Raw genomic sequence first — 24980 nt, 5'->3', positions numbered from 1 at the left:
ATGCATCAAGATTTAACTTTAAACCTGGAAAACATATAATGTACCTGACATAAACAACAATTAACTATAAAGGTTGGCAAAATAGAAATATTCTAAAAAAGGGCATAAATCAATTTTAATTAATCCTCAGTATAATTGTATTGATCTGATTATAGCAAAATATAAAAAGTATATAAATAGTCTCTTAAAATTAATTTTTACTTGCATCCAACGTGTCATTGCATACTGCGATGCTTTCAAATTTGATTTACTTTTGTTAAATATTTGTAACAGTAGACATTATTAGTTCCCATCTAATTAATTACTAAATATGATAACATATTTTACAAAAGATATAGAACACATGGATTAATTCCTATGCATATAAATTCTGGAATTTGATAAATATGCTAACTCGGATGGATTAGTCAGGTTTCAAATAAAATATCTAAAAGTTAATTCAAATTAACATACAGATATTCTTCATCTTTAAAAATGCATAAATTTTATGTGGTTTCAAACAAACTAAATAAAAATATTTCATAGGAAAATATTCATATGCAAATGAAGAGAATAGTTCGAAAATGTAATAAGTACTTTGCACTGAATGGCAAATATTTTCAAATTATAATGATTGTTTCTTCCAAACAGTTTAATTAAATCATTCACACTTTTCTTAATCCCTTATATATATATTTTTAATTTAAATTTAATTAATTTTCATTAGTTCTCATGGCATGAATAATTTCTCCAAGTTGTGTGCAATATAATCCACTAATCCATTAGCTCTCAATCTCAACTCTTTCTCAGCAAATTCTTTTCTTATTCATTAGATATGTTCTGGAAATTAAAATGTATATTTTCAATCTTTGGATATAAAAATTCAGTAAACAACAGTTTCTCCTTCCCCCCCTTTTTTTAATTTATTTATACCATACAAATACACTTCATACTAGACAGTCATACACAAAGGTATCACTTTTTCATAATACAAAAGATCTAAATAATCAATAAAAAGTCATTATTTTTATAGCAAATTATAAATATGCCATAGATAAGTAAAAAAAATTAAACTAATAGATAAATTAAAAAATTTTAGAAGAAAACCCAAAAATCTATACATATGCACAAATTAAAATAATTACAATCATGTATTTCATTTACAGCAATGAAGTGCTGTTTATAAACTATTTACAACTGAAATTATTAATGAACAGTAAACATCTAAAATTTTAAAATATGCACATACTTTATAAGCAAAAATTGTAAATTTTTAATTAGAACCTTAAAAAGCAAAAGACTCTAAAGAATATACAAAAAGGAAAAATTGTAAATAGTATCAAGTATTAAAGATCTGCAGCATTAAGCACTTTTTATGTTTCCATCAATAAAACATCAGAATTACCTAGTTTAAACTCCGAGATACTTATTTATTATCTTTCTAAAACAATATATTATTTTAAGTAATACTTTTTTAGGATGAAAATACCTTTTTTTAATTTTTAATTATTTCTTATCAAAGTTAGCATAATGTGCTCCAGTTTCCACTCTTAATAATTTAACAACACATTTAAAAAAGTTCTGCATCTAAAGTTTCTATGAAATTGCATTTAGAATATGAGTTTTAAAGCATCTTAAAGTTAAGATATTTATTAAAAAGGAAAAGATATAAACAGGCGATCAGAATGGATCTACATACTAAGAAGGGTTGAGAACATGGCAGCTGAAGTGCCCAAAATTATTTACTCTTCAAGAATCTCTTACAGAGTTAAGTTAAAAGTTTAACATACCTATAATAAGCATTCAAGATATAATAAATGATCATAATTCAAATTATATGTATACAAATTTTATTAATAATATTCATTTTCTGGTATTTCCTTGTTAAAATGACCACCTAAGTCAGTTGCCAAAATCCAAAGATTAGTTGTGAGTAATAACAAATTGCCAGAATTTTAATATGCAACATATCTTATTTTCAGACTGTTTTTGATATCACTGATTTAATATTTCATTTTCCCCTAAAATTGTTAATGTTTTTAATTCATAATCAATTAGAAAATAAGCAATAATTTTTGTCATATTAAAATGTGATACATAACATACATGCAATTAACTCACTGATTAATAAATTCAGCCACTTAATTGCACTCAAATTTCCAAGAACCAAAATAAATATATACTAATCAATAGAAAATCTGTCATTTACTAAACTCATCTTCACTGCTTATAAAACTCAAACTGGCTTATCTGATTATTATTCATATCTGGAATGAACTTTTTGTGACTGATAGCTGTAGTTCATTCATTTATCTTTCAGTAAAACAGGTTTAACAGAAATTCTGGCCAGTGTAATTAGAACGAAGATGCCTGGAGTGTAATAAGACCCATACACTTCCCTAGTTCTAGTAACACAATGTTTGCAATTATTTTTGTCTGGACTAGAGATAAGAGCAACAGAATACCTTTTATCTTATGGTTGACAAAAGCAATCCTCTAGAAGCACTGGAAACAAGTCCTTTCATTATAATGAATGAGTGTTTCCCAGGATTAAAAAAATAGGTGGTGCTTAAGTGACGATTGATTCCCTTTTTTAAACACTTAGCTGATAGGTGATGAACGTGCATACACACTTTAAGTATGTAGGATGGTCTCAGGAAACATCATGAGATGCTTCCTTGCATTATCATACATTATCAGTCTTTGATTAGAAAAGAGAGGCGATCGATGAAGGTTGAAGGAAAAAAGAAAAGAAAGCATTGCTGCTTGCATGACCTGTAATATGTCGAAAATGCCTATTTAAGACTGGAAGAAAAAAATAAAGTGTTTAAAGATTATGATATGTTTGGTAAATGCAACCAAAGAGAAGCAGCTTTAATATGGAATTTCTCAAGCAAAGGAATGGAAAATCGAGAGATGTTCAAATTGCTTTCCTAGAATAGTTTCAAGCTCTGAGACTAAACAATGCTCCAATATCTAGAGCTCTTTTGACCATCCTGCATGCTATAGAATTCACTAAAATGCTAGAAGAAAATTCTTTGCGAACTGATGGTTGGCTCACAAGATAGAAAGAAAGAAACAACATTGTTTATCGGAAACTACACAGTGAGAAGCAAGGGACAGATTATCATTTGACTGAGAAATAGATAAAAGTGATTTTACCTAGGATTCTAAAAGAATACAAGCCACACGATATTCATAACACAGATAAAACTAGTATGTTTTACAGTTCATTACTGAGTCACACACAGAGCTTAAATTGCACCTGGCTCAAAAACTAAGAAGTAGCTGTCTCCGGTACCTCTTAGTTTTTGAGATAAATTCATAATTATAGACAGAGTGCACCGGAGCCCTAAATAAGAAGGCTCCGGCACTTCTTCTATGTAACTGGAACAACAATTTCAGGAAAAAAGAATTCTATTTCGAAAATTTTTATTTTTAGCAACAAAAGTATATTAAAAATTGCTTATTAATTTTTATCTCTGTACATTTAATTTAGTTTTAATCATTTAATTAATTTAATCTTTCATTATTTCAATGAATAATAATTTATTAATTAAATAACAATACAAATATTAATTATTAATATTAATAATTATGAATTAATCTGGTAATAATTAACTATTTAATTTTAAAATTATTAATGATTCTCATAACCATTTTATTTATTTATTTACTCTTGTTCCTCTTTCTTGATTGGTCTTGCATACAGCTTTAGTCCTTCTAATTTTGAAAACTAAGCTTTGATCACACATTAATATTTAAATATGAAACAACAGCTGGTTTAAAAAAAAATTAAAAGACCAAGTTACTGTGTTACTTATGTGTAATATGGATGCAACAATTGTACTGGACACCCTTCTGATATTGTTCTGAAAAACATTAAATTGTTTCTTTCTGTAAATATGACTTCTGTCATTCAGCCATTAAACCAAGATATTATAAAAGCTTTCAAGTGTACCTACCTAAAATGTGTCATTCAAAAAAAAAAAAAAAAAAAAAAGATAAACAAAATTGAATCTAGTGAAAATGTAAGCACTCTGAAGAAAATGACTAAGTTAATATCTTAACCAGAGACTATGCATATTAAAGTCAATGCATGCAAAGCACTCTCCCAAAACAATGTCAGAAATTACTTCAGAAAACATATTTTTATTTAGAAGTGAGAGAGGAATTGCAAACTATTTCTAATATTTCAGACAGTGAAAGAAATTACAAAGATTTATTTTTAGAATATGTTGATAATATTGTTACGAAATGTAAATATACAGGTGAGGTAAGATGGCTTCCCCGCAAAGCAGTTTTGGGGTTGCCATAAAATGGCAAGGGAAGGCAGGGTTGCCACATTTGGCATGAAATTGCACATTTGGCGACGAAATTGGCGATATACCATGGACGGATGGAGAACCTTCTGGAACGAATTCTTACCGGTTTAGCCCAGAATGTTCTCGAATACAAACCGAAAGCTATATAAACCTCGTTGGTCCGCAGTCAGTTAGTGTGTTTCGGAGAATGTGCCTCATCTAGCGAGCCGTGCGGAGTCGGCCGAGTTGACAGCCAGGCAACGAGTGCCGAGTGGGTCGTTGAGTGCACCGAAGGAGTCTCTTAGTGTATTGTGGTTAGTGCATCGTCGAGAGAGCGTGTTGAGCTCCGGGAATGACTGAACCGAAGAGTCGGAAGCTGTGCTTGTGTGTCGTCGAGTGCATCGCGAGTTGAACAATATTTTGACTCTAATATTTTTTTTTTTATATCTTTTTCTAACTGCAGCTTCTGATTAATATTGCACGAGCTTCAAACAGATGTAATCGTTTTCTTACTCTATAGATTTTTTGTTTTTCATTATCTATTCATATTATTATTATCTATGTTTTGTAACAGTTTATGTTTTCAGAGAATGGCAACATACTATGATGTTGTTCTTTTTAGAGAGTTAGTGTAACTTTTGTTTTCCTCATTTGAGAGTATGAATAAAGGAATTATTTAATTATTGTAGAGTCATAAATAACTAAAGAGATATAGATAGTTACTTTCCAAGTAATAAATAGTTCTTGAGGTAACAAATTTGGTCCGCTGACTGGACTGTTATCTGTAAGTAGAATTCTTTCATTTATTTATAATGGATGTTTTGAAGTGCAAACGATCTCAATTTAGGAGATTGTTTACAAAAGCTTTAAATGATTTTGAGAAAAATGAAACTGATTTATCTTTAGACGGAAAAATTTCTAAACTTAAATTAGTTGAGGACAAAGCGAAACCTATGATTGAAATAGAACAGACTTATAGAGAAGAATTGATTAAAATTGAAAAAAATGAAACTCTGAGAAATAATGAGTTTGATGAGTCAGAATGCTATATTGATAAGTGAAGAATGGTAGAAAGCAAATTAGTTTCGCTTCTAGCTGAAAAGGGAAACGGTTCTGTTGTTAATGAAAGTTTAACTCAAAATTCTACTATATGTTATCCTAAGCTTAAACTTCTGATTTTTGATGGGAATATTAAAAGCTGGTTAGGATTTCGGGGCCAGTTTAAAAAGATCCACAATGATCCCAATTTAGATGATCATGATAAATTTGCGTATTTATTGCAATCTATGGAAAAAGGGTCATCTGCTGAAGAGTTAATCAAAAGCTTTCCGCCCAGTGGCAAAAGTTATAGTAAAGCTTTAGAACAATTGCAATCACGTTTTGGGAAAGAAGACCTTCTTATAGAAGTCTATGTTAGAGATCTACTTTCATTAGTATTATTAAAAAACTCTCAGCAGAAATTTTCATTACGAAAACTCTATGATAACCTAGAATCGAAACTTAGAGCGTTAGAAGTTCTGGGTGTTGCTAGAGATAAATATGTGGCGATGTTATATCCTATATCCTCTAGTCGAATCATCATTGCCGGATGATACATTAAGAGCACGGCAAAGATTCCGAGTTATTAATCGCAGTCAGAGAGAATCTGAAAGTAGTGAGCAAAAAGAGAAAAATGCGTCAACACATCGCATGGATTTAGATGGTTTGCTTTCATTTTTGCTCGATGAAATTGAAGGTGAAGAGAGAGTATCTATAGCTGCTCAGTGCTTTACTAAATATCAGACACCTAAGCCTGGGAATGCTAAACACTTTGGTTTCAAAAACTGTGGAGACTTTTCCAAAACACCTTCTGCTTCTACTCTAATATCAACATCTGAACAAAATTCAACTGGATGTATTTTTTGTGCTGGAAATCATGCATCTGGTGATTGTGTTAAAGCAAGAAAGATGACGTCTGAGGAAAGGCAAAAAGCAGTTCTAAATAGTCACAGTTTGCTTTTTATGTTTAGACAGAAAACATGTAATAGCTAAATGTAAAAAACGAACATCATGTGTGATTTGTGGGAAGAAACATCACATACTTTTATGTAGAAATATCCAAGCTGAATCAAAATCTCTAGTTCCTGTTAGCATGAATAAGGATGAAAATACGGATGCAGTACCTGAACGAGATAAAACCCTCGCCAATTTGGCGAGAACAACAAATGTGTTTTTGCAAACTTTAACGGTTACATTGAAAGGGCGAGATAGAAAGCACCAGGCCCGTGCTATTATCGATTCAGCTTCACAGAGATCTTATATTTTAAAAAGCACTGCAGATGAAATGAAATTTGACAGTACATCTAAAGAAAGATTGAGCCATTCATTATTTGGCGGGTCATGTACTGATGTCATAAACCATGATGTTTTTACAGTGTCCTTGTCTAAAATGAATGGAACTTATCACTGTAACTTCAAAGCTCTTAGCCAAGATATTATTTATGGAAGTATACCACCAGTTGCTAATGGCGAGTGGATTCGAGAGCTTAAAGAGAACAATATTTGCGTATGCGACGATAGTAATGGACCAATAGAAATACTTATTGGCGCTGACATTGCAGGCAAGTTGATGACCGGAGGATTTAAATTGCTTACTTCAGGCCTTGCTGCTATAGAAACAAAACTTGGTTGGACTCTTTTTGGGAAAAATGGTATGCCTGAGATCTCAGACAATTCCGCACTGCTCGTCACATTCATGTTGAATAAGGAAATATTGATACCAGATCTATGGTCTGTAGATTCACTTGGAATTCTAGATCCATCAGAGAAGAAAAGTAAACTGGAACTTCAAGAAGAAGCAAGAGATCATTTCTTGTCTACTGTAAAGGTAAACGAAGAGGGATGTTTTCAAGTTAGCTTGCCATGGCTTGATAACCATCTACCTTTAAAAGATAACTATGACTTAGCTGTAAAGAGATTAGCTTCTACAGTAAAACGACTAAAAGCTGAGAAACTTTATGATGCTTATGGAGAAGTTTTTAGTGAATGGGAACAAGAAGGCATCATAGAAGAAGTACCAAAAAGCGAAATTGATGTAACATGCCATTACCTACCACATCGACATGTAGTAAAAGAAAACAGTACTACACGAATCAGGCCAGTGTTTGATGCCTCGGCCAAACAAAAAGGATCCCCTAGTCTCAATGATTGTCTAGAAAAAGGTCAGAACTTTATCGAACTGATTCCTTCAATTCTTCATAGATTCCGAATGAACAGAATAGGAGTTTCCGCAGATATACGAAAAGCATTCTTACAAATAAGTCTCAACCCTAAGGATAAAGACTATCTAAGATTCTTATGGTATAGAACTGATGGAAAACTGAAGTATTACAGACATTGTAGGGTAGTATTTGGAGTTATAAGTAGCCCTTTCTTGCTAGTTTCTGTAATTCACCATCTTCTAGAATCCACTTTGAAACAACTAAATGGAAAGCCAAAGTATAAAGTGGATATTAATCAGGGTTGCCACTCAAACAGGAGAATGAAATTCCCTGACTTTTCCAGGTTTTCCAGGTGTGTTTCAAGAAAATTCCAGTCTATCCGCATAATGTACGTTGGCTGTGCTAAGAGGTAAATTAATTATGGTATTACTTGTATTGTGTAGCAAATTCACTTAATTATTCAATAAATCCCAGAGGACATTTATTCTTAATTATTCTTGGTATACTTTGATAATTTTGTTTAGTTTTCCACTTAAGAAACAATAAAATTTAAGATATATACATTGGATAACAAATGTATGTTTTATTTAATTAATACTCATGATCATCACCAGTTCAACACGAGGCTAATCCGGTCCTTATAAATCACAACGCAATGCTAAATAGTTAGGTTAGATTTTAGGTAAATTTAATTTGCGTGAGGTATGTTCTTAAAAGGCACCTTAACACTTGAAAACACAAATATAATTATAATAGTTTTTGTTTTCTCCACTGAAGATTGAGATTAGAATCTTCCCAATCTGGAATAAAATAAGGCTTTTTTTGCAGACATTCTGCAGCTAAACGAAAGAAAGAAATCTATTTTAATAAATTGAGCTATTTTATATTTATTTCGCAGCATACATACGGAAAAAATATGTGCATTAAATTTCGTGATGGTATGTCATTATACTGCTATAATTAATTTCAGGATTATGCCAGAGAAAATTTCCCGAAATTTGGAAATATTATTTACTAATAATAAATAAATTTAGAGGGAAGAAGCAACATTAAATTATATGAATAACATAAAAATAATTACTTAAAAATTGAATTAGAATAATCAACGATATTTTAGCGAATATAGTTATATTACATGGCTAGCCTAGATGACTGACTGATACTATTTTTTTATTTTACTGCAAAATGGCAAGGTATTTATTAAAAAGAAAAGAAAAAGGTTTAAAAAGATTTTGCGGTAAAATTCTAGTATACGGTAAGGCTTTGGCACGATTTTGAAAATTGTCTCCAAGACCAAAATGACCCGTTTACTGCGCATCATGATGTCGCCAAATCTTATTATTATTCTAACCAAAGAACGTCTATGTAAAGAAGAAAAGGTTCCATACAAGTAAAATGCTATTACGCCGCTAGAATGCGGAGGGAAAATTTGCCAAGGGATTTGGCGACGGAACCTGGCGGCCAGAATTTTCCTCTCCGCGATGTGTACAGGAAATTGAGAAACACGTGTTAAGAAGAAACGCTCTTTGACAAAAAGAAAACTACGAAAATCCGTTTTTAAATTATTGCGAAAAATCCAAGAAGAAACGTTTTATCAAAGGGCGTTTCTTCTTGGATTTTTCACAATAATTTTAAAAACGGATTTTCGTAGTTTTTTTTTTTTTTTTTTTTTTTTCCCCTGAAAATAACTAATCCATGAATTAATTTACTTGCACCAAAAAATATTTTCTTTTCCTTTAGAATAAACAATCTCGTTGTTAGGCGACGTGTGCACCACGTTATTTTCATTTTTGCGATAAATGCTTATCGACGTGGTGTTCACGTCGCTCGCGGTTTGAGACAAAAGCATCTCGACGTGCGCGGCACGTCTTTTTAGCGCAAGTGGTTAAAAAATTTTAAACGATATTCATTTTATGAACTCTTGATAACGTGACCTTCGAACTTCGACACCGGTTTCGAGCTTTGGCGACAGATATATCAGATATGCACAGCTGTTTCCCTCTATGATGGAACGGAGCCACAGCCACGTCTGTTGCAGAGAGGTTTTCCTTCTTTACAATACATATTCTTTGATTCTAACCTCCATGGTACCGTATACTAGGATTAAACCCATTTTGTTTTATACGAGAACAGGTACTTTCTTTAATTCATGCACTGCACATGCGATTCTCGAGAATACTGAAAACCAAAACTTGCGGGAAAGTTGCTTTGCCTTTCTAAAAGACAATCAAATTGGAGCTGCGAAAATTGGCTCTATGCCAGCTACCCGAATGACACTCACGTGATACATAATTCGCCAAAAAAGTTATCTCTTCCGACGTCGGCGCAAAAATCGCTTTTTTTGGCTGGATCGTTGTATGAACTTCCCTGACTTTTCCAGATTTTGACAAAAATACTTAAATTCCCTGACTTTTCCCTGAATATTTTGGTCAATTTTCGAATTCCCTGACTTTTCCCGGTTCTCCCGGTTTTCCAGGTAGCGTGGCAACCCTGATTAATGAACAATTGAAGAAGAGCTTTTATGTAAATAATTGTTTAGCAAGTGTGAAAACTGATTTAGAATTGCAACAATTCATACAAGTTGCTTCAGATACTTTAGCTACAAGAAAGCTAGAATTACGTGGTTGGGAATATAGTGACCCAACAGATAATTCCTCTAGTACCACAAATGCATTAGGAATGATTTGGGAACGGTGTGGAGATTACCTTTGCCTTAATATTACTAACATCACCTACAATCTACCAGAAATTTTGTCTAAAAGAGAGATTTTAGCTACTACACACAAAATATTCGACTCTTTAGGAATAGCTTGCCCCGTAACTCTTGTGCCGAAACTTTTACTTCAGCACCTATGGGAAGTTAAGTTATCTTGGGACCAAGAAGTTGATTCAAATTCAAAATCACAAATTTGTAAATGGTGGAATGATTTGCAGTGTCTGGAAAGCATGAGAATACCAAAATGGTTAAACTGTGATCGTGAGATGAAAATATCTCACGTCATTTCTTCAGTGATGTGAGTAAATTTGCATATTCAGCTGTGGCCTTTGTTCGAATACAAACAAGAGATTCGGTTCAGGTTCATTTGGTGCAAGCTAAAGCGAGAGTTGCACCCAGCGGAAGGAAAAAGACAACAATAGCTCGACTGGAACTTCTTGGAGCTACAATATGTACACGTTTAGCATCCAGCATAATACCTGAATTTCAAGCTGATGATATTTATTTTTGGACAGGTTTGTCTTCTGTGCTAGCTTGGATACAGAGAAATGAAGTATGGGACGTATTTGTTCACAACAGAATTAAGGAAATAAAGTGACTGACTTCTATTGAATCTATAGAGTAAGAAACCAGGATTACTGAATCCTGCTGATTTGCCCAGTAGAGGATGCTCTGCTTCTTATTTAATGAAATCTAGATGGTGGGAAGGCACTAAATGGCTATATTTATCACCAGAAAAATGGCCAAAAGAAGATTTTAGTGCTGATGAAGAAGAAATAGCTCTTGAGAAAAAGAAAAGGATTATTTCGTCCTTATTAAATCCTAATGCTAGCAAAATAGTTGCTACTAGATTCTCAAGTTATCGTAAGACAATCAGACTGGTAGCGTGGATGTGTCATTTTGTTTACAACTGTAAACATCAAAACAAGAAAAAGGATGAACTTACTGTATCTGAGTTAAATGAAGCTGAGAATATTTTTATTCGTTTAATACAAAATAAGTCCTTTAATGGAATAGAAGATAAACAAATTTTAAGTCTTAATCCATTCATTGATTGTGGTATCATCAGAACTAAAACAGCGATGACAAAAGTAGATTAAATTGGCCTCTTGGTAAAATCATACAATTATTTCCAGGTACCGACGGTGAAAGTCGACGAGCCAGAATTAAAGTGCAAAATGGAGAAGTCATAAGATCTGTACAAAATCTTTATCCTTTGGAATTATCGACTGCCGAGGAACTTCCATCGAAATTCAGCGGAAGTCAATCATGTGAAAATATTTCGGTGACATACCTGTAGAAACAAATAGAATAATCCATACCCATTTAAAATCGCCCACGATAACCAAATCAGGAAGGACAATTAAGAGTTCCTCATCGATTGGACTTGTGAGAAAAATGTTTAATTTTTTATTATTTTGCAGTACTCAATCCCGAATTTCATATTGCAAGGTGGGAGGATGAACAATATTTTGACTCTAATATTTTTGTTTATATTTTTTTCTAACTGCAGCTTCTGAGTAATATTGCATGAGCTTCAAGCAGATGTAATCGTTTTCTTACTCTATAGATTTTTTGTTTTTCATTATCTGTTTATATTATTATTATCTATGTTTTGTAACAGTTTATGTTTTCAGAAAATGGCAACATACTATGATGTTGTTCTTTTTAGGGAGTTAGTGTAACTTTTGTTTTCCTCATTTAAGAGTATGAATAAAGGAATTATTTAATTATTGTAGAGTCATAAATAACTAAAGAGATATAGATAGTTATTTTCCAAGTAATAAATAGTTCTTGAGGTAACAAATTTAGTGAGAATTTTTGAACACGAGTTGTAGCATGGAGAGTCTCGAGAGTACATGAAGTTCCGAGAACGACCAAGCAGAGTTGGGTGCTTTGCAGGAAGCTGTCTCCACCATGATAGCCTGATAACCTGAAGGTTGTGTTGCTGATTGTTCCAGCGAGTGTTTATAGTAGATCTACAATGACTGTAAAAGTGACTTTGGAGCTGTTTTGACAATACTGGCTAATAAAGTGTGTTTCGATACTTCATCAAGTGTCGTCGTTATTCACTCCAAATCTACGAACCACGTATGAATGTGAAGGAAGAAAATAGCACAACAACTGGTGTCAGAAGAATAAGAAAAACACAACAATATTGAAATGCATGTGAAAACGCTGTCTAGGATATTATAGAAAGTGTCTGAAAAGCTGCAGACATGAAATTGATAGAGAAAGAGATATGGAATAAAGTGACTATGTGCCAAGTTGAGACAAGTCAAGAAAAGCATTGCAAACTCTAAGAAATCTTGAACTGAAAGGTAGAGAATACGATTGAAAGACTGTTGACAAATGGTGTGAAACAAATACAGATACGGCAATTCTTTGTGAACATTTTAAATTTCATCAGGTATGTAATTATAAAAAATAATAATAAATTAATTTCCAAGTTTCATGAATAGTTTAATTTTAGCATTTACTTTTAATTATTAATCATTACATTAATTCTTCTTTACCATCTCACTAAATAAGTTCAAAGTTGATACCCTAATTTGCAATACTGATACCATAATTTGCAATATTGCCATTTATTAAACTCAGGCACTTAATAAACACAAATATGCTTGGAAGCTTTTAATAAACAGCAGGTACTGTACATACAATATATCATTTTCATGCTGACTTTAAACCCCATGATTTTGATCTTTCATTAATGTTTTTAATCTCTTTAAAGCTTAAACATTTTAAACTGGAAAAGATGGAATGATTTTCCCCAAGAGCACAAATTTTGCACATTTGTAAAAGTTGAAAACTGGCCAATAAATGAAATTATTTACTGGGAAGTAAAGTATTTGGAGATGTAATGTAGCTGCAGGGAAACAAAAAAGGTCTTTGTGCCAATAACTGGCTTCACAGTTCCAGAATTTCTTTTCTGACCACTTTGTGCATCATATCCTGTTGGGCTGAAGAACTGACTTCCATCAGATAATGTAATAAATGGTTAGATATGTGTTAAATACAGCAATTAATTGGAACAACTACATGTCATAAGTTCATTGCTGGTTTTGATTGAACACTTGAAAGGTAATAACTAGTAGACCTTAAAAAATCTAGATGGACAAAAGCCTATTTTCCAAGCAAAAGGACAGAACAGACAGAATTTTGCTGAAATGATGATTTTGGAAGGAATCTGCAGGTGAAAAAATGAATATTTTTTTGTTCAAATGCCCCACAGAAGTGCCAAAACTCTAATGGAGATCATAAATGATATATACAAAGGAAGCACAATATATTTGGATTGCAAGCATGCTTATTAGAGTGATGAAAAGGCTGATTTTCAGCATTTTATAGTGAATTATAAACACAACTTTACAGATCCAATATCTAGTGTACATACACAGAAAACCGTGTGACTCTGGGATATAGCCAAATGGCGAAGCAAAAGCCAAAAAAAAAAAGGCCTGTGAACACTTAAATTCATATTTGGGAGAATTCATGCAGCACTAATATGCAGAATGTGAGGAAATGTTCAATTTGATTTTACAATAACAGTAATTCCTGAATTATGGCCTCCAAAGGTAAATAAATAAATGTTATTTTCCTCTACATTTATATTTTGGTTTTTCATTTTTCATGACAGTATATGTTTTCTAATTTTTGTCAAATTAATCCTTGATGTTACCAAGCATGTATAAATTAGATAGTGACTACTTTAACAAGAAACTATCTATTTTACTTAAGTATTTACTTAGCTAAATAAGGAATACAATAATAATAATAATAAATGATAATAATGCAATCAAGTATAATAATAATGATGATAATAATACAATAAAATGTAATAATAAAAATAATGATAATAACACAAAATATACTACTAATACAATAAAATATAACTATATTATCATAACAGTAAAATATAAAAAGAAGAGAGCTAAAAATTTTTTATTAGTAAATAAAGAATAGGTTATAAAATTTTTAAAATATATATACATATAAATTAAATCAACGTACTGTTATGCTTCCCAAAACCTGAAGGAGGTTTGCAGAACGCCAAAGATGACCAGCTTTGCCCAAAAGCAAAGAACAGAAAACACTCTTTAACTCTTTCCATTTGACTGTTTGTTCAAATGATGGAGGAGATATTTCTTCAATTTCTTCAAATGGGTCAACTGATTTCTAGGAAACAATTAGAATCTTAAGGATAAAAATATATAAAATAAATATTATTTATAAAGGCACGGTTAAGTTAAAAACAGAAGCATTCATACAAACCCATTCTTTACTTCCTCTTTCATTAAAACTCTAAATGATGCAAATAAATTACTGTTAGTTTAAGCTTAAAAAATATAATAATTTCTACAGCTGAATGGATGATAAACAAAATACCTACCATGCTTTGTTTAGTAGAATGAACAAACTCAAGAAGATAAGAATTTCCAAATGCATTCAACAAAATCCAGCAAAATGGCAATGCTATGGGCAAAAGAGGTAAAACTACTAATGCTGGACGAAGTAATAAATGCTCTGTCCACATGTTGCTTTCAGTTTCAAGATAAGAAGCTCGAAGACCTCCAATACAGAAAGCTATAAACTAAATAGTATGTTAGTATTAAATTGCAAAAAAATATTCCACAAAGTAACTAAGCAATTACTATGAATTAATAAATCATTATGATAATGGCAATTCTAAAGAACTATAAAAACTTTATTTTAAAAATTAGACTAAATCCTTTTCTATTTAACATAAAATTCTTCTGGTTAAATTTAATCAGAAATCAGAAAAATTAAGACAGCAGATTAAACATTTCAGCTTTTCAAATACAACACACAAGATTAATAGAACATTAAATCTTGAAATCAACAAGCATGAGAAACAAGTGAAAGGAAGCAATCAATATGATAAAATTAAAATGAACATTTGCTTTTCATGTCAACCATGTTGCTGATAATAGAATTTGCTCCATTTGCTTTCAATGATTTAAAATAGTTGTCATTGCTATCTATTTTTTTAAGCTGATATTTCACAAAATTTATTTTGTCCAATTAAAAAGCTTCCAAATCAATCAAATTTTCAGAATTCAGTTCAATGTTATATCTTTCTAGCAAAAACTTTAAAAAAAAAAGAAAAAGATATGTGTAAATCCCTCAAACATTAAAGTAATGCTTTTTATTGCATACAACTGCTGCATGGTCCTTCTAGAAAACAAAACAAACTGTAAATGCTGGGCACTATTAACATTTTGGTTCTTTCTGTTTTTTTTTTTTTTTTTCTGGCATTTGTTTTTTTGCAATGTGTACAGTTTTTTCTCTTGTAAGGAATTACGATGAACTGTTAAGTCTGGCAACTGATAAAAATGAAAACACAGCATTTTTCTCAGAAATCTGGCATTTTACCCAACAGTAGATAATGCAAAACATTGCATTTTATAAAGTTTTACTTCTTAAATTATAAAATTTTGTGGATTGAAAGGTACATTTTGATTATCTACTAATACCCTTCTGAAAAGACGCCAACTGTTGGTGCCTAAATTTTAGCTAAGCTAAAAGGTGAAAGACAACAGCCATTTTCAAACATAGCAGTGTACTATAAATTACATAAAACAGGAAACAATTAATAAAATTAAAAATCCATGAAACATCTATAATAAAACACTGTGAGGTTCCTTTAATTTTATTAACCAGTTATTTTATATTTTGGATCTGTACTGTCACTTCTCTTTTTTCATTTTCCAATTAGAAATTATGAAATGTGTAATTTATGAAATGTGTAATTATGAAAAAGTGTAAGTTAAATACATATTATTGTTTTCTTGTACTGTAATGATTACAATAAAATTTCCAATTCTCATATTTACTTTAGCAAAAAACTCAGAAAGAATACAGCGAATTATTCAGAACAGATCATTAATTTTTATTACACAAAATAAAAGATGTTAATCAGATAAAATACTTTTCACTTTAAAATCAAAAATTCTGACATAATAATATTCACAAATATCTATCAATTACATGTGAAGTATATGAATTACTTACGGCTGCAGCAGGAATAACGATTCTTTCTAAATAACAAAAAACTACAGCATAATATTCTTTACTAAAAAGTGTAACTGGTCTTTTTAAAGCATTCTGTAGGGCATATCTAAAAAGGAAGTACGAAAAATAGGATTAGAGATTTGCATTAAATAAAAAATTAAGGTTTTTAATATAAACTAATGAAAAAACTCTGAATGCTGTTAAAATACAAATTAATATGTTAAATATTTTATATCAATATCTTTAGAAACAGGAATCTCAAAATATACAACTTTTGTGATAATTCTTAAAACATCAAAACATAAATACAGGGTGTTTCATAGATCATGGGACAAATTTGGAGGGGTGGTGTAGCGTACCAAAACATGCATTTTTTGTATAGGAATATAGGGTCTAGAGTGACAGGTTAAGGCAGGAACGCAAAAAAACAACACGAGAGGAAAATGTGCTAATGTACAAAATCAACGCAAAGTCCTTCTTTGCAGCAATACAGTATTCACAATAAATGTTCAAAAAGGGGAACACTAATAGGAATGAAGCTGTGAATATATTGGCTGGCAATGCAGCAGTAGAGGGCTTTTAATGAGCTACACAAACCACGGTCCGAGGCATCAGAGGATCGTTCGTAACTCTGATGTCGCACGTGATGGGTGAGTTTTCGCACAGGGAAAATGCTGACATGCATCTCATGTATGGTGCTGCTAATGGGAATAGTAGAGCAGTGCTATGGTTGTACCAGGAACGGTTTCCGAACAGGCGTATGGCAAAGCACACAATGTTCGAGAGGTTGCATGTGTGAGGATCTCTGTGTGAAAATGGGTCATTTGAAGCCACCTCTGATACTAGGAGTGGTAGAAGTGGTGCACAACAGCCTCACATTGAAGAATCCATCATGAACATTGCATGAATCACCTCAGACAAGTACAGGAGCTATTGCCGATCGTCTGCAACTGAGTCATTCCCCCGTTCGGAGAGTATTGCATGAAAATGGTTTGCACCTATTCCATTGCAGAGAGTCCAAGCCTTGCAAGAGACAGATTACCCTCTTCGAGTTCATTTCTGTCATTGGTTCTTGCAGCAGTGTGCAGTGCAGGCGGATTTCCCATCGGATGTGTGATTCACGGACGAGGCAACTTTCTCACAGGACAGCATCTTCAATAGCCACAACATGCACGTGTGGGCAACTCATAATTAAACACGGCTCATAATCCACATGCATTCCAAACCCGCTTCTCCGTGAATGTGTGAATGAGTATTGTTAACGACTGCCTCATAGGCCCATACCTCTTACCTGCATGTACAAATGGCTTATGTTATCATATTTTTCTGAAAGAGGGGCTACCGGAATTGCTGCAGGATGTTCCGGCTGTCATTCATGATTGCATGTGGTTCCAGCATGATGGTGGACCAGCCCATAACCACGTGCGGGCCTGCAATTACTTGGATGGGACATTTCCAGGCCTATGGATTGGCCATGATGGACCCGTTCGATGGCTACCCCGTTCGGCAGATTTATCCAGCTTGGATTTTTTTTATGGGGCCATCTGAGGGGCATCATTTACAAGACTCCCATTGACTCCCTGGAGGACCTCGTTGCATGACTATTCATTGCGGCTGCAAGCGTGCGCGAAATGCCTGTTGTTTTTCAAAATGTTCGTCAATCCCTTCTGCAACATTACCAAGTATGTATTACTGCTGGTGGTCACAATTTTGAACATTTATTGTGAATACTGTATTGCTACAAAGAAGCACTTTGCGTTGATTTTGTACATAAGCACATTTTCCTCTTGTGTCGTTTTTTTTTTTTTTTTTTTTTTTTTTTTTTTTTTGCGTTCCTGCCTTAACCCGTGACTTTAGACCCTACATTCCTATAAAAAAATGCATGTTTTAGTAGGCTCCACCACCCCTCCAAGTTTGTCCCATGATCTATGAAACACCCTGTATAGACTTGTATGTTCATTCTTCACAGTAAATTTTAATTAAACCTTTAAATTTTTCAACTTTATTTACTTAATGAATGATGAAAAATATTTACAGAAAATGTTTTCAGGAAAGGAAACTGAGCAAATGAAACAAGTTTTACAAAATATAGTTGAATTTAACCACTTAATTTTTTGTTCACACACATACAGCTCAAGCTAAAGCCATATACCTAATAATACACCGAATTTGTGTTCCTAAATCTCGGCTTGATGTACACTGCTCAAAAAAAAAATGGGACAGTGCTATATCTCCCGTTCTACTGGGGCGATTCACGAAATTCAAATTGCGTTCTTCATGCCTCGAAAGCACGACTTAGGATATATATTAGATTTATATATAGCACTATTCTAACATAGGTATTTTGACACAAAATCGGACTTTTTCTGAAATAACATACCAATTTTTTTACATATTTCGATTCTACGACTCAAATTATGCCAGAATACCAAGTTTTGTAAAAATCATACGAGTAGTTTTTGAAATATTAGCTCTCAAAATTTTAGCTCCTCGATGTTAATTGAATTTGGTAAATATTTATTTATATCTCTTTTTTTATTAAACTTTTTTGATTTTTTTCTCTCACATTTCGAAATTTAGGTTCATTCCAAATAAAATTTACCCATTTTTTGTGTTTTATTTTTTAAATTTCTATTTTTAAATAATTTTTATAAATTTTTCGAAAAAAATTTTGAATTATAACCTATAAAACTTTTACCATCATCTTAAAGTAGGTATATTTTTAAGCATATCTGCAAAAAATTAGACTTTTTTATTCAAAATTTTCTAAGATATACACAAATTTACATATTTTCACGTTTTGAAATTTGGCATCTTTTTTTTTGAGCGATAATAACGCCAAATGTGCTCGATGGATTTTTGTTACACTGTATTGCCACAGCTATTTTTAACCTTAAATTTCAAGTAAAATTTTATGGAGAATTTATTATATGACATTTTTTCCCTCAATGATGCATAATAAATATTTATTAATACTATATGAAAAGCTATTTTTTTAAATAAATTTTTTAATATTTTTATTTTTTTTTTATTATTTTATTTATTTATTTATTTTTTTTTAATAAGAGTAAATTTTTACCTTGACGTTTTATCGTCTGCTACTTTACTTCGTTTAAATCGAATTGTCTAAAACTGAGAATTTTTGTTTGATGTTTATTTGAATTTTATGACATTAACTGCACAATTTATTTCTAAACAAACTGATGCTTTTGAAGTGGCTGAAAGAGCGGCTGGTACTATCATCCATATCTTTAAAGCACAGTATACTTTTATAGAAACATAAGATTTAGAATAATCATTTTTATAAAAGTCAAATTATGATATAAATATACAACCCTCTAGAGACTGAATTAATGGAATTTCAATGGTTATGTAGAAATGATCTGCAGCTACTTAATCGCTGGATAAGTCAGCAGATTCCGTGGACAAGTAAGAATAATTATACAAACGACACCCAACATTCTGAATTCAATTAACAACAAGGATACGATGTTTATTAAATGAATTCAAGAAGTTTTAAAACATAAAAAATCAACTAATTTTTTATCCTAAAATGTATTTTTGTGCGTAGCATATTTTCATTATTCTAATTTAAAATTCTAATAATTCTTAAAATTCTAATTTAGAATGTAATTGTCAAGAACTGATTCCTAATCATCAGTAATATAATAAGTAATTATTACGGTTATTAATAAATCCTTCTTATAAAGTAATTGCAAATATTTCAAAAAACTTTCTGTCTGAATGCAAATATTTTTAATTTTATATTAATCAAGATTGCACACGATATTATTTATTTGCACTTCAATTCTTAACCTCAGTTCTAGTAGAAGTTACAAATCAATTATATTTAATTAAGGATTGGATTGGATTGGATTGGATTGGATTGGATTATTTAATTATGGCAAAGCACACGAGGGCTATCTGCCTAAAAGGAGGGATGCCTTCGTGGAGGACTTTCTAAGGAAAACTGGCTCGTATACACATTACACATCGGGAAAACCACGAAAACACCCATGCAACCAGCCCGTTCACGGGATTCGAACCTCGGACCGAACCAGCAGTGATCAGCGTCTTTACCACTCGGCCGTTTGTGGGCCTTTATGAAATGGAAGGAAATAACTTTATTTAAAATGATTGTCAGAAATACCAAAATGTTTCGAAAAGTTGGATACTTTTTAATATACTTTCAGAATGCTTAAAGAAAAAGAGAAGAAAAATAAATTTTTTCGTAAAATTTAGTATTTGTATTTTTTTTTTAATTTAAAACTTTTCAATGTTATGATATTTGATTCTTGCGATTTCAAAAATAAAATATTTGAATAAAATATGAATAACATTTTAAGAAACCAAATGTAGGATAAAATTGTGTAAAGCAATGGGCACAATGATAAAACTGTTTAAAGCAGTATATGCAAGTCATCCTAAGTTAAAATGTCGGTTATACATCTCTCTTATTTATATATATCTTTTCTGAACGGAACATTGAAAGGCGTGTCAAACTGTGCTTTACTGTATTTTCTCTTTTAATATAGTATGCAGTTTTCAAACTCATCGTAGTCTGGGTTACAAAGTATTCTTCCGAAAGAAACGCAGTTCAAATAAATAAAATCAAATTCTGGAAAATTGATATTAATAAATATATTTAAAATGCTCAGTTCGAAGGAATAAATAGAAAATTTTAAAACAATTATCTGAAGAGACAATGCAACACAAAAAATTAAAATAAAAGTATAAAAATTTAAAAATTACCTAAAATAATAACTATGACGAAAAATATATATATAAAGAAAACTATTTGAAAAAAATAAACGCTGCACCTTTATTTATGCAGTTCGAATAGGTAAATAGAATTTTTAAAACAGTTATTCAAAAAAAAAAAAAAAAAACGTGCAACTTAAACAATTAAAATGAAATTCGAAGAAGAAAAAATTACTTAAAATAATAAGTTATAATTAAAAATATAATATAAAGAATATTATTTGGAAAAAAGGAACGATGGTGACTTTTTTCCTCTCACGGGAAAGGAAACTAGGTTGCCATTTAAGAAGTTCGCCAAGTGAAGTATTCTTGGCGTAAACTGACAAAATAGTGCCAACATAAATTTGTAAATTTCTCCGTAAATTTTGCTCCAAATTTTACAAAATTTCATATTTAGGCGTAATTTGAGTCGTAGAATCGAAATATGTAAAAAAATTGGTATGTTATTTCAGAAAAAGTCCGATTTTGTGTCAAAATACCTATGTTAGAATAGTGCTATATATAAATCTAATATATATCGTAAGTCGCACTTTCAAGACACGAAGAACGCAATTTGAATTTTGTCAATCGGCCCAGTAGATCAGAAGATATAGGACTTCCCATTTTTTTTTTTTTTTTTTTTTTTTTTTTTTTTTTGAGCAGTGTACCTAAATTGAATTAAATATTTTTATTACTGATTACAAATAGAACTATTTTAAAAGAAAAAAGAAAATACCTCATTCCACTTATAAAAGGTGTTTCTAGCATCACAAATTTTGCTGTATGAGCAGGCTTTCTCAAACGAGGACTGCTAAAGTTGTCAGACAAATGTTCATTAACTGGAGCAAAAACTTGACCACGTTTCAAGCGACACTCAAAATTACATGCCTATAACAATAAATATAAAAATTATACAAACAAGTTAAAACTTTCCGCCATTTGGATAATTGCTCAAATAAAATTCAACTGCTATTTGCATAAAGAGCTGCACAACTTTTTTAATATAGAAAAATTCTAAAGCTTCATTACTCTTTAAATTAAGATAGCACAATTTTTTAATATTACAAATAATTATCTTTCATGCTTTTATGATAAAACAATACAGATTACACACTCATACAACTAAATTCATTCAATATTATAAACTAACATTAAATTACAGATTAAGAAATTTATTTCATAATATCACTGCATCACTAACTATGTAAAAGATACACAGCTAATACAGATAAGCAGCTATAGTGAAGTGAAATGTTACACTTGGCATAGATTTACATGCATTCTTATTGCCTATATTAGTCAATAACCTCTTAAAAATCTTCCCAGATTAAGAATGAGTTTAATTATAACAACGTTAAATAAGAACTTTATGATATGAAAAACTTCAAGGATTTTTTTCAAGATTTGGGGGAAATTAGGATTAAAAAGTATTTGCTAGATATTACAAAAAGTAAATAACCTTCAACATTATCTATTTTTGACCAACAATTATTAATTATCTCCCATGATTTAATCACTATTGAACAAAAATCATTGAAATTTAAATAAATAATACAACATGAGTATTCCTATAATAATTTTTTACATTTGTATTTCATTTGTACTATCCAAAATATAACATAGTACATCTCAAACTGAAACTGCCAAATGCACAATCTGAAAACAGCTGGCAGGTCAGACTTTTTTTTTTTTTTTTTTTTTTTTTTTTTTTTTTTAGAAAAATGCAAATTTTTAATCGATGAAATTAATATTTTAGCTAATATTTACTAAATATTTATTAAAACATACATTAATAATAATAATGAAAAAAATTCATGCTTATACTTTTTTGTATCGTAAATCAAAAGTTTGGTACCTTCAAGACAGTTTCATTAGTTATACTTTGTAATTCAAACATACTTACAGTTAAATATTAATATTTAACACAGGCGTTTGTTTCAAATAATTCTATTATGTTTAAATCATCATTAGATAACTTACTTTAATTTAGGTAGTGTTCTGTTATCGGGACCAAATTCAGAAATGTATGAATGTATAAACGTGTGTATGTATGTGTATATGTATATTACATACACATACATTCGTACTTACATATAAGCATGAACATATACATGCATACATACATTTCTGAACCTGGTCCTGATAACAGAATACAACATAAGGATTCCTAAAATACCTAATCTAAATATCCTAATTTAAATTTTAAATACACAAATTATGAAAAGATTTTAAGTTTTCACAAAAATCTTTCCAAGTGGGACAAAATTTGGAAATAAATAATGACAAGCTAGACCTTTTGTTCTATTTATTAAGTTTTTCTTTGATGCAATAATTAAAATACATATGTTAATGTATAAATAATTATAATTTTTTTTATGCAAATACAAAATTTCTTAGTATAATGTCCATGCACTGGAGAAAAATTACTAGAAAGCATCTTCATCCATGAGTTGCAGATGCTCATCAGTCAACTGGGTTACTTTCATATAAATTTTCAATCGTGAAAAAAAGCTATTCTCTTATTTATCATAGCAAAAAAAATTTTAACTGAGCATACTATTTTTTGATAAATACAAATAAAAGTTAACTGTATCTGTATCTTTTAATTTTTGAATAAAATTTATACCATATTGTAAATTAATTAGCTCAATTTATAATTTTTATGCATTATTCATATGAGTTTTTAATGGCAGTGAAAATAATGTAAACTTAAACTTCAAATAATTAAATTCTTGAAACCTTTGAACACCGCATTCACAACAAATACATAATTGAAATATATTTACAGACCTTATAAAATTGCTTCAGAAGCAGATAGTTTTTAGGACCCCTTTTTTAAGACCATCACATATAGTATATCCGTTATTTACACAGTGCCATTCAGAAATCCCAAATTCTTATTATATATATCACTCACTTATAATAATTAAAAACATTTGCAAGCACTATTATTTATGGTAAATATATTTGAATTTTGTAAAATAAAAATTGTTTACATAATTTTTTAATAATTGTTTACACACTACGAAACGGAATATCAAATAGAGTGAAAGTGAGGTGGTGGGGGAAAGAATAGTCAGAGTGTCATGAGTTCATGTACGAAATAAGGTCAGATCAACAAAGAAGCTGAAAAATCTGCAGAACATCATTAACAGTCGTGTGATATCCTAGTCAGCTCCTTAAAGTGGCAAATAACACGTCACTGTGTAGATTTATGAACTGAAAATCAAAGGTCATTTGTGGCATCTTATGCAAAAGGATAGTTTTTGTTTACTGTTATTTTAACTAAGCAATCCTATAGTTTAATACAGTCAAAAGTCGTTAATTCGGACACCCATAATTCGGAATGATCTATAATCCGGACCTCAAAACTAAAAACTTTCTGCGCATGCGCCGCGTTGACAGATGCGCATAGGCATTTACGCGTGCGCGTAAGACCTTTTACGACTGCGCATATGAGTGTGCGCAAGTGCAGAATACGTTTTCGCGTGCACGTTTTATGTATAATGGATGTATAAGCTAAAATTATCTAATTATCTATTTCAGTTAATGTTGATGATTGCGTTGTTCCTTAATTTTCGAATTGGATCCGGCTTATTATTTTTTGCAGACTGTAAGAGCAATTTTATAAAAGTAAGCTTAAACTTTCGATTATATCAAATAGAATTTCCGATATATATTTGTTATTATGTAAAGGATCTAAAGCGAAAGTATGTTTTGAAATCCGAAATCCGTTTATCAATTTCATGCTGCTCGGCGGGGGGAACGCCGCAGCGGGCGCGTAATGAATTGGAAGTTGATCTGTCAGCACTATCCTTATCTTCAGGGCAGATGTTTTTATTTTATTTGGCTTATAATTCCTTACCAAATTAGTATTTCATCTCGATGTGCTCCGTCTTTGATATGATTTAAAACAAGTTCCTCGTCATTATAATTCGTTTCCAATAGCGAAGAAAGTGACAGAGGTTAGTGAAAACGAAAAAATTTCGATTGACAAATTAGTCG

At 31.0% G+C, this 24980-nt stretch overlaps 1 protein-coding gene across 5 annotated transcripts in view; it reads right to left on the bottom strand.

Annotated features, from left to right (window-relative positions):
• Nucleotides 1-24980, bottom strand: part of l(2)k05819 (transmembrane protein 94-like protein l(2)k05819) — a 127413-nt gene that overhangs the window by 80640 nt on the left and 21793 nt on the right. For all 5 annotated transcript variants that reach the window (XM_085817612.1, XM_085817613.1, XM_085817616.1 and 2 more), the window contains exons 5-8: nucleotides 21712-21863; nucleotides 16236-16341; nucleotides 14593-14793; nucleotides 14214-14378 (exon numbers count right to left, since the gene is read on the bottom strand). In XM_085817612.1, the coding sequence (XP_085673738.1) occupies nucleotides 14214-14378; nucleotides 14593-14793; nucleotides 16236-16341; nucleotides 21712-21863 (624 nt within the window). The remainder of the gene's footprint in view (nucleotides 1-14213; nucleotides 14379-14592; nucleotides 14794-16235; nucleotides 16342-21711; nucleotides 21864-24980) is intronic.

Source organism: Stegodyphus dumicola, chromosome 5, assembly GCF_044657685.1.
Source record: "Stegodyphus dumicola isolate Sdum_Otavi_A_Nest chromosome 5, ASM4465768v1".
NCBI classification, from domain to species: Eukaryota; Metazoa; Arthropoda; class Arachnida; order Araneae; family Eresidae; genus Stegodyphus; species Stegodyphus dumicola.
Note: the sequence above shows the minus strand (reverse complement) of the source record. Positions and strands in the feature narration are given on the sequence as shown.